Genomic DNA, 12,676 nt, shown 5'->3' on the forward strand with positions numbered 1-12,676 from the left:
ATTCATATCATATCATATAAATATCAAATATCCCTAACGCTGGTTTATGACTAAAAAAAAACGTTAGTTCGCTGATCATCCACCGAAAGCCCGCGCTAAGATTGTCTATGAATACGGCACTTCAAGACGCGATCTGAAATTTCTCAAGCGTCAGAATAACATTCGGAAGTCCGTATCCTGAGCACATCAATTGTTTGTCGTAACATAGAAGAGGGAAGTTTCAAGCCAGAGACCCATTTAATGTTTCTTGATCATGTTATGGCTTTTGTCAACATTAAGAGAGATAACCTCTAACCTATTACAAAACAAATATACTCGAAACTCATTATTACAAAATATAATGGAACTCTACACTGGCAACAAAACAACACGAGGGTACACAATCAGACAACACAGAACTGTCCAACCAATCATAGAGTTCCACAGGACTGTCCTTCACAGACATTCAGGAAGATTACAAAACAGGCATGACAAACTAACACACATAAAAATCCTTTTTTTTTTTTTGGAAGCGATTGGATTTAAATCCCCAATAAAATTTACAGTAAACAATTACTAACAACAAATTGTTTTTAGAAAACCCGGAGGTTCATTGCCGCCCTCACATAAGCCCGCCATCGGTCCATATCCTGAGCAAGATTAATCCATTCTCTATCATCATATCCCACCTCCCTCAAATCCATTTTATATTATCCTCCCATCTACATCTCACCCTCCCCAATGGTCTTTTCCCCTCAGGTCTTCCAATTAACACTCTATATGGATTTCTGGATTCGCCCATACGTGCTACATGCCCTGCCCATCTCAAACGTCTGGATTTAATGTTCCTAATTATGTCAGGTGAAGAATACAATGCGTGCAGTTCTGTGTTGTGTAACTTTCTCCATTCTCCTGTAACTTCATCCCTCTTAGCCCCAAATATTTTCCTAAGCACCTTATTCTCAAACAGCCTTAATATCTGTTCCTCTGTCAAAGTGAGAGTCCAAGTTTCACAACCATACAGAACAACCGGTAATATAACTGTTTTATAAATTCTAACTTTCAGATTTTTTGACAGCAGACTGGATGATAAAATCTTCTCAACCGAATAATAACACGCATTTCCCATTTTTATTCTGTGTTTAATTTCCTCCCGAGTGTCATTTATATTTGTTACTGTTGCTCCAAGATATTTGAATTTTTCCACCTCTTCGAAGGATAAATCTCCAATTTTTATAGTTCCATTTCGTAGAATATTCTGGTCACGAGACATAATCATATACTTAGTCTTTTCGGGATTTACTTCCAACCCTATCGCTTTACTTGCTTCAACTAGAATTTCCGTGATTTCCCTAATCGTTTGTGGATTTTCTCCTAACATATTCACGTCATCCGCATAGACAAGAAGCTGATGTAACCCGTTCAATTTCGAACCCTCTGTGTTATCCTGGACTTTTTAATGGCATATTCTAGAGCCAAGTTGTTCCTAATTATGCCAGGTGAAGAATACAATGCGTGCAGTTCTGTGTTGTGTAACTTTCTCCATTCTCCTGTAACTTCATCCCTCTTAGCCCCAAATATTTTCCTAAGCACCTTATTCTCAAACACCGTTAACCTATGTTCCTCTCTGAAAGTGAGAGTCCAAGTTTCACAACCATACAGAACAACCGGTAATATTATAACTGTTTTATAATTCTAACTTATTCAAAGGGATACCGGCAGAAAACAAGACTGGATGGGACCCAACGTGATGGATGGCCTCATTTTGGTCAGCCCTGAGCTCGGTGTTTATGCCTACATATAGAGTAGCCGACCTTGTCACCGTTGAATTGGAGTGCCAACCGGAAACTAAGCGTAGTCGGTTCTTCGGTTGTAGGAGGCACGATCTTCGTGGGCGTAACGAATAAAGCAAAAGCCACTTTCCTAGAATATATTGTAAAACAAATGAGCTTCCTTAGCAACCAAGTTTCTACGAATTTCTACTTTAAAAATAAAGGAGTTGGCAAAACATCGCACTAAATTCTGCAGAGCAGGCAAGCACGTAGAAAGATGTAAAGTGAGAGTGGTGAGATTGTTTTGGTTTTAGTGCGACGTCATGGATACAGGAAAAGAACAGCGTACAGGCTCAAAACAGGGGGACAAGAACAGACGGGTTCCCCTTGCGTCGTGTTTCTTTATGGAGGCAAAACGCGGCTCCGAAACGTCGGACATCTCTAATCTATCACACGGTGCAGAAAATCTCGCACTGCGTTCAACCCAGTAAACTCTTATGGCATACTTCGTTTAGATAATATTTTGAAATGTACTGCACAAAAGAATGTGTCGTTAATAGTAATATGCGTTACAAGAGCGGTATGTTGAAGTTTTCATGTTCGAGGAAAAGTTTGAAAAAGCGAAACGTAGTTGAGCTTTTTTAATTTCCGAGAACATGAAAACAAACATACCGCTCGTGTATCGTACATTATTTTGTGCGAAGATCGTTTATTACATACCCGAAAGAGGAATTTCTAATTAGTTCCAATGAAATCTCCATCTTGGTTTCTGTTCAGTGACGGCAAATTAGCAAAACAAAAATATCTGTCTTCAACATTGTTGCTTTAAAATGTTTTCTGTGTTTACTATACTCCAGCAGGCCGTCATATACGTCTGTCTTTTTTTTCCCCCAGTCTACGATGCGTCTGGAATCTTGTTGATTTTTTCACGGCTTCCTTAATGTTACCTGCATCACGAATGCAGTAACTTTAGTGGAGTTGTAGAGTTTACTTAATTTTTGCAAATATTTAAAAACAATAATTAACAGTGCAATTTAGGTGAAATTGCAGTGGTAAGTTTCCAATTTATAATTATTACTATATTCAACGTGTCTAAAAATAATATGTTAAAAGCCTAAAGCAGTAAAATCAATATGTCACTTAAGCGGTAAAAAGAGGGAGATTGTTATGTGTGTTAGGTTGGGAATACTGCATGTGGAATTTTAGACTTTCCGCGGATTGGTTTTGTGCGGAAACCAAGCAAATACACACGATCTCGCACAAAACTACATTACGTTTTCCTTATCCGTACTACGAAGCAATAAAAAAACCTTTTAAGAGAAAGATATCGGATAATCTTCCATCGCATCCTGTTCTTTTGTAAAGTCACATCATCTTCTCGTCTCTTGAATTTTCTTAAATTTCTCAGTTCTGACTCAGAGTGAATTATTTATTGCATTACGAAAGGGCAGATATCCAGTGTTAATGCAACACGAAAGGAATCAAACACAACTTACAAAGAAATACAAAACACAAGACAAAGAACACAACAAAATAAAAATACAAAACAACACAAAATAACACGCCAATACAAAACTAGTCAAACAACACAATCACAAAACAATAACAGACACGATTACGACGCAGTAACGCAAATACAAAGCAACAACCAACATTGTTGTATAACAACAGTGAGAGAGATGAAATAAAACTGTAACAACTCGTAGTAAGTGTAAACATCAAGACGTCAACATGCTGTATGTCTCCTTCAGCAAGGTTACTTCGATACACTGTTGAAGTGCAAGTCATAAATGAACCGGAACAAGACAAAATCGGCCAACACACTTTAAACACTCTATACAGAGAACGCCTTGGAGATATCAGACACTGAAATCATCAGAAGTAAGATACGTGCACATATCGATATCCCTTTAATTAAAAGATATTCTCCCTTAAAGACTACTTCATAATAACCAGTACGTTAAAGGTAGTACATATCGGTTGTCTAAACATTAGGTTTTCACAAATCTTGCATTTTACAGACAATTTTCAAATTATTAAAATATGGATATAGGAAATACAACAGAAGCGATGTTTTAAACTCGAATGCATTTTTGACCGAATGTCCACGTCACATGCTACTAGTAGACCTAATGTATTGTACTAATAAAACTGTAACCTAAATGTTTCTGGTAATTTTCGATTTTGCAAAAATAACTGGTGTTAACATGTAAAATGAACTATCTTGACACCGAAAATCGCATTTTTTAAATTTTGTCTGTCTGTCTCTTTGTCTTTTCATTTGATAAGAGCTTTCTATGAAAACTGTTATGCAAAATAAGCTAGGTCCTACTGAATACAACTTCGAAAAGAATTCAGGAGCAAACCACTTAGAACTTATAATGAACTAGTCATTCACTAAGTAATAAGCAGGGAGCGGATTTTTATGTGCTAAAAAATTTGAATATATTTATTTTTATGTGCTAAAAAGTACGAAAATATTGGCTAAAAAATATATTTTTTTTTAATATGACAAAAATACTTTACTTAGCTTGAAAAAAGAATGTTACTAGGTACTCACCAACCACACTTGAGTGCTAGTAGTTGGCCGAGAATTGCAGTGAACAACAAAGGTCATCTCCAAATTCTCCATCACAAATTAATGCCGATTATCTTTGAATAACGTCAATTTCACCTACAGGCACATCCTCCAATACTTGAGCAATTTTACACATTTTTTTATATCCACTGTTTTTCCCAAACACATTCTGGAATTTGTCCCTTAGTACTTGTACTTCTGAACCTGGTAGCGAGTCTAGTTTAATTTCCACGGCACGCACCTCCCTGTTTCAGACAGCAGGTGTTTTGGATGTTTCGAGTTTTTTTTTATGGTGTCACACAAAAAGCTTAAATTTGCTAATAAGAAAGCCAAATCGTTTTTTAAACAACCATCTTTCAGTATATCTTGAAGGATATCGGTTGACGAAGCCCGATAATGGGGAATCACAACAAGACATATTGCCTTACTTGATAGACATGAGCGAGAGGCGAGAGATTTGTTTAAATTAAATAATGTTCATACCCGACCTCTTATTTGTTTTGTTTCACAAACAAAGCGTGGAATGAAATCATCTTCAGCAACAATAAACATTCCTAATTATGTGTTGCAAGATCTCTCCTCCTTGTCCATGTTAATTTATTCTCTAATAATAACATTGATATGCTGCCTAGCAGTTCTCAGAACTTGAGGCGATACTATTACGAAAATGGATCACGGATACACCACACAGCGCTTAGAAACACGAAGCAACCAAGAATTCTTGAAAGATAACGTACTTCTGAGTGATATAATTGAATTAGTTTTAAAATATTTAAAAGTTCTTGTAAAAAATTATTTAAGTAAAAAAAACCTCCAAGATTTATGTGTTTATAATAGATTTTCTGAAAATATGTATTTACATAATTTTTCTGTGAAAATATGTGTTTTATGTGAAATTTATTTATTTATTTATTATTTATTATTTTGCTAATAATTGTAACATAAAATATAATATATACAGAGAAACTTTAGCTCGCCCCTGAAAGAGTAGAACTCGTGCTCAGGGGCGGATTCCTGAATTGAAATTAATAATTATACAATACAATTTGTCTTATGTCTACTATGCAATTACAGTATATAAATTTAAATTTACAATTTTTCAATTTTTATAAAATTCATACGTAACTTTTTAAATTTAATATTAGAACTATTAAAATTGACAAGATTAGGGTATTTAAATAAAAATTTGTTATATATTCTTGGGCCTAAATTACTACCATGATTAAATACTGTAACAGTGTTGCATTTTGGTTCAAACAATCTTAAAGAATTCATAAAATTCTAGTTTTAAACTTGAAACTTCATGTTCGGAATTTTTAACTTTGTTAATTGTGTTTTATCACACGCAAAAAGAATATTTAATTACATAGGAATCCGCTCCTTAGTCATAACAAAGCTATATTTGAATATAATATAATAGATTGAAGCCAATGATATTTACTTGTAACAAGTGTAGCGAAGCGCACGGGTATGACCAGTCATTAATACAAGAGTACTGTAGTCAATTACACACGTTTGCACGCCTTTCTAGTACGAAGGTTAAAATGATCGCCGTAACAAGGATTTATGAACTGCAACCAGGCCCGCGCTACAGCCTATCAGTGTCCACTCCGCACAAATACAGTAAACTGTCACTTGCAATACAAATAACTGTTCTGTACATACCGGAGCCTGCAGGTGGCACTCTCCAGAAGCCCCCTCGGTAGTACCTCCTGTAGATCCTCCGCATGGTCTGCCGCCGTCCGCGCCTGAACGCAGCGAAGTGAGCAGCCCGCCTTGCCTTCTCTTTGTGGCCGCCCAGACGCCTCTGCAGATGAAAGACACTTTGCACGGTCCATCGAGTTAAATATAGACAGACACTACATACACAGCTAATCTGGACTCACCTGTGCCACTGGACCACTGGGTGGTGTTCCCCTCTTACAACTATGCACGTAGTCTGTCGTTTAAACCAAAGCACTGGCATTTAATATGGGAATCAGTATTTCAAACTGTTCATTTTAGGGGAAAATGTTGTATTTGTATATTCTTTTAAAGAATTAAGAGGCAACGGAATTGGATTTTGGGTGCAAATTTTTATTTATTTCTACAATATATTTTTTTGGTTTTCCTTCTTTAAAATGATATACTACATTACATAATTCTCAAATTCTTACTTACTTACTTACTTACTGGCTTTTAAGGAACCCGGAGGTTCATTGCCACCCTCACATAAGTCCGCCATTGGTCCCTATCCTGAGCAAGATTAATCCATTCTCTATCATCATATCCCACCTCCCTCAAATCCATTTTAATATTATCTTCCCATCTACGTCTCGGCCTCCCTAAAGGTCTTTTCCCTCCGGCCTCCCAACTAACACTCTAAATGCATTTCTGGATTCGCCCATACGTGCTACATGCCCTGCCCATCTCAAACGTCTGGATTTAATGTTCCTAATGTCAGATGAATACAATGAATGCAGTTCTGTGTTGTGTAACTTTCTCCATTCTCCTGTAACTTCATCCCTCTTAGCCCCAAATATTTTCCTAAGCACCTTATTCTCAAACACCCTTAACCTATGTTCCTCTCTCAAAGTGAGAGTCCAAGTTTCACAACCATACAGAACAACCGGTAATATAACTGTTTTATAAATTCTAACTTTCAGATATTTTGACAGCACACTGGATGATAAAAGCTTCTCAACCGAATAATAACACGCATTTCCCATATTTATTCTGCGTTTAATTTCCTCCCGAGTATCATTTATATTTGTTACTGTTGCTCCAAGATATTTGAATTTTTCCACCCCTTCGAAGGATAAATCTCCAATTTTTATATTTCCATTTCGTACAATTTTCTGGTCAGGAGACATAATCATATACTTTGTCTTTTCGGGATTTACTTCCAAACCGATCTCTTTACTTGCTTCAAGTAAAATTTCCGTGTTTTCCCTAATCGTTTGTGGATTTTCTCCTAACATATTCACGTCATCCGCATAGACAAGAAGCTGATGTAACCCGTTCAATTCCAAACCCTCTCTGTTATCCTGGACTTTCATAATGGCATACTCTAGAGCAAAGTTAAAAAGTAAAGGTGATAGTGCATCTCCTTGTTTTAGCCCACAGTGAATTGGAAACGCATCTGACAGAAACTGAGTTCTCAAATTCTATCAATTTTAATTTTTCGATTTTCTGAGAAAGTAACACATATTTTAAATTTAATGTTCATTCTTCATAAATAAATTTATGGATTTTGGGTGGGAAGTATACATGAGTAGACTATACGAATAGGACAAACTCGGCTAATTTCGTGATAGTAAGGTTTTGGTGCTAATTAAGTTTCAAATTTAAAAAGGAATGAGTGGTTTTAATGTACGTACATTATTATGTTTCAGGAAGTTATATGTCAGCATTTTTACCTCAAATAAATTTATACAGTAATTGCAAACAAGCAATACAAATGAAAAAAAAAAAAAATTGCACTCTAGAAAGGTTGGTACAATTTCGTGATAGTAACAGATGAACTTTCTGTGACTGCGTTCACATCTGGTAAATTAATTGCTTACATCTTACAATTGATGGCGCGAAAGAGAAAGTCTGTTGGCCTTAACTCCACCGGAATAAATAAATAGATTAAGTTAATTAATTTTGGCAACCTCTGGCATAACCATACACGCGATCCATCAAGATGAATATGACCTTGTGTGTGCCAAAGTGGATGGAATGTCTGCCGGGAAGATGCAGTGTGTGTTATGCTGATGGAATTGTCCAGCAGAGATGTTAATGAAGACAACACAGTCCCAGCCTTACTTTTTGATCCATCTGTGGAAATTATTACTGGTTATCTGTGCATCTTGAGTATTTCATGCATATGACCTTCAAATAATAAATGAGATTTCAGATCTTTTGCAGAACAAAAGGTGTCGATATCAATCTCAGTAGGTACACAAATTTATTTTCAGCGTTGTCAATCTGCCCAGACAAAATTACTTAAAATCTATATATATAATTTGAACTGGTAATGGAAATTAAGGGAAAACGGCTGAACGGATTTTAATAAATGACCCCTCATTTTGAAGCTTGGAACTCAAAGTTTTTCAGAAGAATAGTAGTTTTCAGTGAAATGTCTATTTTTCAACATAATTTTCCTATTTTCAAAAATCCATCCGTCATCAATTTTGAGAACTAGCTAATTGCATTTCAGAATAAAACAAAACACACACTACAGTAAACAATATTACACGAAGGCCATGATCTGCAAGAATGCTGACATATTTAGATCTCAAATTAAATTGGTTATTAAAAACTTCAAGACTTACTAAAAATAATTTACAGATCTGATTCTGTGGTGTGTAATTTTCTGAGTACAGCTGTGTATTGGGTATTAAAAACTACAAAACTTGAGGTGGTTTGATGAATGATGACATTATTACCATTAGAAATTAAATATTATTATAGTTAATGCCATGACGTGACTATTTTTCATTAATTATGCATATTAATGCTATATTGATGATATGAAAGTGAAACGTTTTGGGGTTATATTAGTAGATGTAGAGAATAACTTAAATTAGATTTTGATTTCTATATTTTACTGAGTGGCGGCTATATAATATATATAGTATAGGTTACTGTAAGCTATAAAGCTTACGTAAGATAATAATATTATTAAAAATCAAATATTTTTATACATGTAATCTTCATCTTGCGATGTTTGGTGACGTATACACGTCCGTTGATGTGACATATTAATGAATTGTTATTTATTCCTACAATATATTTTTTTGGTTTTCCTTCTTTAAAATGATATACATTACATAATTCTCAAATTCTTACTTACTTAGGCTTTTAAGGAACCCAGAGGTTCATTACCGCCCTCACATAAGCCCGCCATTGGTCCCTATCCTGAGCAAGATTAATCCATTCCCTATCATCATATCCCACTTCCCTCAAATCCATTTTAATATTATCCTCCCATCTTCATTATTTTTATAGTTATTAATCAAGTGGGGTTGGGTCTTTTTCATATATTTAATGGCGGTGTGGTGTAGATATTTATATGCGTGGTTCTCTTCAGTATTGGCTCGAGAGAGAGTATCTTTCATTATTATGGAAGCAAATAACTTTCAGAATGTCTGGTATTCTTCATTGAAAATAAATATGAAAAATGTTTATTTGAACGTCTAATGAACTTAGTTAGCAGCATTTTCTGCACAAGCCACTAGTTATACTGCATTTTGCAACAGTATAAAACCGCCTTGTCCGCAGGCCTGTTGTCCCACGTTTGAAACCTTCCTACAGCTGAAGGAATCGTTGCGCATTATCAGAGAGAAAGCAAAATTGTTGAAAACACGTGCGATTTGTTGACATCGGACCGATAAAGGGCGTTCGACATATATTATACGGGCTTGATTGGTTAACCTGCACTGCTGTCTAGTAGCTGCACATTGCGAGAGAGTATGGATTGATTGACTACGTGGGTTTGCTGTAATATTGAAGCCAGTCGGTGTCATTGGTTTACTTGGAATCACGACGATCTTGGGGGAAAAGGCAGTGAACAAAACATATTAAAACAGAAAGCTGCCGCGTATTTTGCAGTTATCCGCTACCAGAATGTAGGCCTACGCACTGTTACGTCTACTATAGTCGCGACGCTGTTATTCCCGGCGTGACTCCTCCTCTTTGCTTACGTCTTAGGAAGTCAAGGCTCTATAAAGTCTAGGTAGGTAGTATCGTTCGCCATTTTTGTTCTTTCGTTGCCGAGCTACCATACGAGGAATCTATTTGCCACACCGTTAAACATTATCATGTCGTAGCTCCTATGATAATAAATCAAACGCACTGTAATTCAGCAAGTAATTGAGCTGCAAATTACGTCTTCGTGTGCTTTCTGCGAACGCCAACGAAAGAGCCAAAATGGCGGCCGATTATATTAAGTACTTATCGAGCCTTAAGAAATGAATAACGTCTTCATCAGCGAATCACAAGACGCACACGTTTAAATGTAGCCGATCTGCAACGCGATTGACTCCCGGAAATTAGAGCGACGGGACTATAATTATGTTGTACACGACTTTGAACGTTTTTAGGGGAGCAGCAATGCTGTACGCCAGTTTTTCTCCCCGTACCCCTAGAGACACTTTTCCACTCAAGCCTGTACCCCCAAAGTTGTTAGTTCAAATAATAGCCTACATAATCAGTGGCGTATGCAGAATTTTGCCAAGGAGGAGGGAATTATTAAAATTGTTTACAATTTACATTATCGGTATTTTATTATTATTATTATTATTATTATTATTATTATTATTATTATTATTATTATTATTTAGTCAACTGTCCGAAGACAGGTTTGAACCTGACAAGTGATACCAAGAAGGCACCACTTATGAAGCAACTAGGCCAAGAGATAATGGGGGATGGTGGCCAGTTTCTTCCCCCCGCCATTGCATACAGTACATCACCGACTAGCTACATATTACACTAGTCAGACTTCAGATGCATACAAACAATTGTTTTTTCTCCGACACAGATCGTCAAGTGAGATGTACTGCCTGATAATAGATATACATATCAGCCAGAACCTCAATCATTATTATTATTATTATTATTATTATTATTATTATTATTATTATTATTATTATTTACTTACTTACTGGCTTTTAAGGAACCCGGAGGTTCATTGCCGCCCTCACATAAGACCGCCATTGGTCCCTATCCTGAGCAAGATTAATCCATTCTCTACCATCATATCCCACCTCCCTCAAATCCATTTTAATATTATCTTCCCATCTACGTCTCGGCCTCCCTAAAGGTCTTTTTCCCTCCGGCCTCCCAACTGACACTCCAAGTTACAAGCATTTCTGGATTCGCCCATACGTGCTACATGCCCTGCCCATCTCAAACGTCTGGATTTAATGTTCCTAATTATGTCAGGTGAAGAATACAATGCGTGCAGTTCTGCGTTGTGTAACTTTCTCCATTCTCATGTAACTTCATCCCTCTTAGCCCCAAATATTTTCCTAAGCACCTTATTCTCAAACACCCTTAACCTCTGTTCCTCTCTCGAAGTGAGAGTCCAAGTTTCACAACCATAAAGAACAACCGGTAATATAACTGTTTTATAAATTTAGTATTATTATTAAATTTATTATTATTATTATTATTATTATTATTATTATTATTATTATTATTATTATTATTATTATCAGTCATAAGTTATCACTATCATCATTGCTATCTATGTTTTTCTTTCTTTTTTTTTCTTGTATTAGCTCGATGACCCTGTATAGGGCTTTAATTTAATTTGTATTATTTTCACCAGGGTCTGTATTTCTTTTTTGTATTTATATGTGCTATCTGGTGGGATGGAAGAGAAGGCCTTATGGCCTTAATCCTTTAATTATTTCTTATTTTTAACAAGTACTTAAGATTCTTTAACTTTTTGAGACTTATTTTTTGTACTTAATTATGTGATAACTAATAACATTAAGCAGAGGAATTGAAATACTTTTGAACTGAACGTTAAAGTAATGCATATACTCTTAAAATGTCACAATGTTCTTTTTGTATGTAGGAGTATAATAATTCTATAAAAAAAAAAAAATCGAGTGGATAAAAAAAAAATCCTGTGAGATTAAATAAATAAATAAATATAAATAAATATAATTTACAACCACCTAGATTTGTTTTGTTTTCGTATGTTTACTGAACAGCAGAGCTGAACTAAGTAGCGTTGGATGTCGTCGACCTATACTCCACACATACCTACACTTTCGCTTGGAGCTTTAGGTAATCAAACACAGGACTCTAGTAATGACAAATGATCTACAGCGTTTTAAAAGTTTTGCCGTGATACAATGGCTGCATAAACACAAAACAAAACACAAAATAAGAATTATGACTAGGTTAATTAATAGATTAAGAACAATCATCTTCTACTGTCACAGATTCACTGAAGAAAGATAATGCATGAAGTTGGCAACGCAGATTATCTGGATAGAGCGGTTTGCACCACGCCACACAGCTGCCTGCCTCACCCACGGAGCAGGAATTGGGACGCGATGAAGTGTCTTATGCAGCGACCTCGTTCGTCAAGCTTACGAAAGGGAAACCGAAGAGACGAACGAGTACATCGAGATAGTGAATGGGGCGCAGCTGAGGGTCTTCATTCCGCTAATATTGAGAAAAATGTGGAACAGAGCTCCCTGAATTAAGGGTAAGGTCACACAACTGCCAAATCTCTGGCTAACTGCCGTACGAAGTAAGTGTTCACAACCATTTCTTACAAGATTGTGAGATCAGTCCTCTTGCTCTTCAGATAGGAATATCATACATTTCACATCTACTAATTTCTCCTGAAATTCTCACA

The 12,676-nt window shown here is 35.9% G+C and overlaps 1 protein-coding gene across 1 annotated transcript in view; it reads right to left on the reverse strand.

Annotated features, from left to right (window-relative positions):
• The window catches only part of LOC138711248 (annulin-like), a 153,003-nt gene extending 146,871 nt beyond the window's left edge, over positions 1–6,132 (reverse strand). Inside the window, exon 1 of the mRNA XM_069842666.1 lies at positions 5,995–6,132. Within this exon, the coding sequence (XP_069698767.1) occupies positions 5,995–6,058 (64 nt within the window). The 5' untranslated portion in view covers positions 6,059–6,132. The remainder of the gene's footprint in view (positions 1–5,994) is intronic.
• Positions 6,133–12,676: the final 6,544 nt, after the last annotated feature.

The sequence above is a fragment of the Periplaneta americana genome, chromosome 12 (genome assembly GCF_040183065.1).
Source record: "Periplaneta americana isolate PAMFEO1 chromosome 12, P.americana_PAMFEO1_priV1, whole genome shotgun sequence".
In the NCBI taxonomy this organism is placed as follows: Eukaryota; Metazoa; Arthropoda; class Insecta; order Blattodea; family Blattidae; genus Periplaneta; species Periplaneta americana.